The following is a 4,683-nucleotide window of genomic DNA, read 5'->3' on the forward strand; positions in this document are numbered from 1 at the left end:
TATCTGTGTGTGCCTGTTTACTTGTGTGTCTCTGTGTATTTAAATCAAGAAAACAAAAAACTGTTTTCACAGAAATTACAATTTACCAAACACAAGTACATGGAACATTGTGTGGAGTCATTAGATGGCATGACAACATACGTTAGCATTCAATTATGTCTGCACCTGACTCTACAGTGACTCTCATATCCATGTGGAATCTGTGCCCTCTGCAGGTACTAAGCGTTCCTGCAGGGAGGTTTGTGTCCTGGTTTACTATCATGTCTCCTCATTGTGCATAGTACAGTAATAAGTGCCAGTGTCTTCCTCTTTTAAGCTGTTCATCTGCAAGTAAACACTACTTTTGGAATCATCTCTTGAGATGGTGAATCTTCCTTTCACAGACTCTGCATACTCGGTTGCATAATTTGTAGATTTAGGTTTAATTCGAGCAATCCACTCTAGCCCCTTCTCTGGAGACTGGCGGACCCAGTTCATCCAGGCTGTACTGAAAGTGAATCCCGATGTGGCACAGGTGAGTTTTAGAGATTTTCCAGGCTGCACCAATCCTCCCCCTGTCTCCATGAGCTGTACCTCACAATGGGCACCTGCAAAGACATAGAATCCATTTAGTAAACTGTCACTCACATCCACTCACACACTCAGTATATCTTCTTATCTATCAAGTACCTTTCAAAAGTACAAGAAGGAAAACCCAGGTCCAGCCCAACTCCATGATGGATACTCTGAGTTCAAGCCAGCTCACTGAATGGGAAGAACTGTGACCAGAGATGGGTGACTCTGTTAAATCTGTAGGCATCAGGGCTGATTTTCATGAACAGAAGAGGACATTATTTGCATATATTATATGCAAATATAATATATTATAACATAATTTGTGAGAGCCTTAGAGGAAACAATGAATATTGTCAATGTCTCAGTAGAAACAAGGACTGAAGTTGTGCTTGTTGCATCAAAGTGTATCTAATTTTTCCAGGACACGGGGAAATTGTGGGGGCATTTTTTGATGCCTCCAGCATTGTGGTCAATTCCAGTAAAGAAATATGTTAGCAGAATGATGCATTTGATTAAAACTTGCAATCTATGAAGTCCTGTCTCAACAAAGAAAAGAGAAAAAGAAAAGAAACTTCATTTTATTGTGGATTTATAGTTATTAACCAAATGTTTTTCATTCTTACTCTAATACACATGTGGAACTAAACTGCTGTCTTCATAATAATTATAAAATAAATTCACCATACAAACATAAACACTATCTGATATTATTCACTGATTAAGTAAAAAAAAATTGAGTTTCTATGTTTACTACTTAGCTTCACTAATGATGACCTCCTTATTTTTCCTATCATGAAGTTTTTATCATGAGTCTTCTTGTTAGTACTTGGCACAAATACTCATGTAAAACACATGTGCGAGGAATGGCCAAGAATACGATGCCTTCACATTTCAAAGGTAGTATTCCTGTAGAAATAACCTCTAGTGCTATATACAAGCATGACTTTCTAGGGAAAGAATACCAAAAAATGGTTATATCCTGTACAAACAATTCAAGGATATGTGAATATACACAAAGACTACATTATCTCATCAATAAATACAACACAAAGGGAATTGAACAAAATGTGAAAGACATCCAAGATATGATAATAAAATAAAGGAAAGATATGCTAACTAATTAGAATCTGATATAATTCTTAAATAGAAACTTAATAACTATGAAATATCTCATCAGTGGAAGGACACAGTAATAGAATGAATCATGTCAAAAAACTGAGCATCCAGACTGAAACAATGTAAAGTTACATTGTCGCATATTAATAATCAATTATAAAATTAAAAAATGTAAATGACTAAAATATTGAAATGTTTTGGAACACAATAAAGAGATCAATTCAATAATGGGATTTCATTTGCATTCAATAAAGGGAATTCCATCAAAAGCATAGAGAATATTCTTACTACAAAGATAAAATAAGATTCCTAAATGTACAGAAATAAATTCTCATCTAGATAAAATGGTGGTACAAATAAAACACCAAAATAAGAAGAAATCAGAAGCACCCTGTGACATAATACACCTAGAATATTTTAAAAAATGAAATATATTTAAAAAGGAATTATGAAATCTACAAGAGAGGCAAAGTCACTTATTAAAGCAAGTGCATCAGAGTAACAACTGATTGACAGACTAAAACAAACAATTATATGTAATAAAACCACATGTCAAATTTGGAGGAATAATACAAACTTTCAACAGTGAGAATGTTTAAAGATACATATTATCAGTAACCCATCTTCACAAAAAATAAAAAATGTCAAAAATGGAAAAAATAGCACAGAGTCGCACAGAATAAGTAACCAACTCAAGAATAGTTAAGCTCCAGTTCTAAGAAAGTACCACAATTAACAAAATTCATGAATTACTATAATTCTTCTCATAACAAAAGATTGTATTAATGGCCTCAATAAGGAATTCAGACAAGACTGTGTTAGGAAAGAGACCACTCTTGTTGCTGCCTTGAAAACACACCTCACCATTACAGCACATATCATCTTTGATTAAAGTTTGGAAAAGTGTTCTCCCAGCAATTGGAAATAAAAATATAAGTAGGGTAGCTATTCTGTCATGTAATATAGATGTTAATCCATAAGAGAAGTAGACGGAATAAATGTAGGTATCTCACACAAAACAAAGGAAGAATCCAAAATGGTCATAATACTTTTGAATATACCGGTAACAAATAGTACAGCAATTTACATGAAATAGCAAACTACAAGTTCTAAAAGCAGAAATTAATATCAATGTTGTGACTTAAAGTGAGAGACAGGTAACTTGGAGACTTCTAATGAACATGCCACCAAAACACTCAAGAATACATCCTTCACAGCAACACTTGAAATTTTCTTCAAATTTGCCTAATGTGATGACTATTTTTAATGTCAACTTGAAAAGTGCTAGAGTCTTCTTTGGATAGTAAATCTCAATGAAAAAATAATCCAACCAGACTAGGTGATGGGCAATTTTATGAGGCATTTTCTGTATTAATGATGGAATGGGTGTGCCCTTTCCATCAATTTGTGCCACTCCTGGATTGGTTCTACTGGGAGGTATAAAGAGCAGGCAGATTATATCATGAAACCAAGCCAGTAAACAGAAGTCCTTCAGGGATGCTGCTTCACTTCCCACCTAGAGTTTCCTGTCCTGACATTGCTCAGTGAGGTAAGGTCACCTGGAATTTGCTTTGGCCATGATGTTTATTCATCATTGTTGCATATTAGGACATACTACACCTCTCCCTGTCCTTCTTATTAGTGTTAATTTTCAGTGCTCACCATTGTACCGGAAAACTTGGGGTTCTAGGGTTTGTATTCTTTGCCATGAATTCTATGTCATTACATAAATATATGCATGGACAGTACAGATGTCTTGTAAGTCCTTTTCCAGTAAGCAAGAAAGTGGAAACATTAAAAACAAAAATAGTCAAGATAGGTGGTTTATTTATTTTCATGAACAGTGGTTTTCTTTAAGAAAAGAAATAATTCATTTTAGCCATGATGTGGGCAAATTCCTACACATCTACTTAAAACAAATGTTGTTAATAATCAGGAATAAATTTTAATATATGAAAGTATCAAGGATAATTTTCAAAAATCTGAACATTGATTATTACATGACCAAGCTATTCCACTCCTCACATATAAACAAAAGATAATATGGCTCTAGTTATACACTTAAGTTGATGGTCATATCATCTGTCTATGTATAATATCTATAAACTAAAACAAATGACAGGAACTTTGATTAATAAAACCAGTATAAAAATATGACACATATACTAAAAGTAATTCTATGTTCATCAGTCAAGGAAGATAATGTAATAACAACTGTCAGTAAATGGACGCAAAATATAAATACTTTAGTGAATGTGGTCACCATGATATGGAAATAATATTCAAAAATTTATATCTTGTTGGTTGATTACATCTTGAAATCTTTAGATTTCTGTAAATAACTTGTAGTAGCCAAGAGAGGTTATGAAGCTGAAAGGTCTTTGAGTTCTGATGCCTTCCCGAAGTTAAAGATTAATTCTTAAGTGTATGTATGTATGTATGTATGTATGTATGTATGTATGTATGTAATCATTTATTTGTTTTATACACCATTTTTTATACCCCTCCTGGTCTATACTACCAAGGGTTCCATGTCTCATACATCTTTTCTGCCCACCACACTACCCATTCACCAAGTCTCACCAAGGATGTCCCCTAGACATACTAGAGCTCTAAACTTCCTGGGGCCTCCAATCTCTTGAGGATTAGATGAATCTTATCTGGCCAAGCAAACCTCTGCTCTATTTGTGTTGGAGGTCACATCTTAGCAGGTTTATGCTGCCTAGTTGGTGATCCATTGTCGAAGGGATCTCAGCAATCTAGGCTAATTGAGATTGCTGGTCCTCCTACACTGTTGCCTTCCTCCTTAGAAGCTTTATTCCTTGGTTGGGTTCACTTATCTGCTTCTGAATCTTTCAGAAGTTGGTTGGAAATCAGTCATGGGAGGTCCCTTTTTGTGAATGCTCCATAACTTCATAACCAAATGGACTGAACTAGAAAATATCATCCTGAATGAGGTAACCCAATTACAGAATATTAGCCCAAAAAGCTCAAATTACCCAAGATAAAATC

The 4,683-nt window shown here is 34.5% G+C and overlaps 1 gene segment (V, D, J or C); it reads right to left on the reverse strand.

Annotated features, from left to right (window-relative positions):
- Window positions 1-258: 258 nt before the first annotated feature.
- LOC116905433 lies at window positions 259-715 on the reverse strand. The segment is given in 2 exon segments: window positions 259-587; window positions 670-715. Coding segments are annotated over 2 exon segments (375 nt in total).
- Window positions 716-4,683: the final 3,968 nt, after the last annotated feature.

The sequence above is a fragment of the Rattus rattus genome, chromosome 7 (genome assembly GCF_011064425.1).
Source record: "Rattus rattus isolate New Zealand chromosome 7, Rrattus_CSIRO_v1, whole genome shotgun sequence".
Classification (NCBI taxonomy): domain Eukaryota; kingdom Metazoa; phylum Chordata; class Mammalia; order Rodentia; family Muridae; genus Rattus; species Rattus rattus.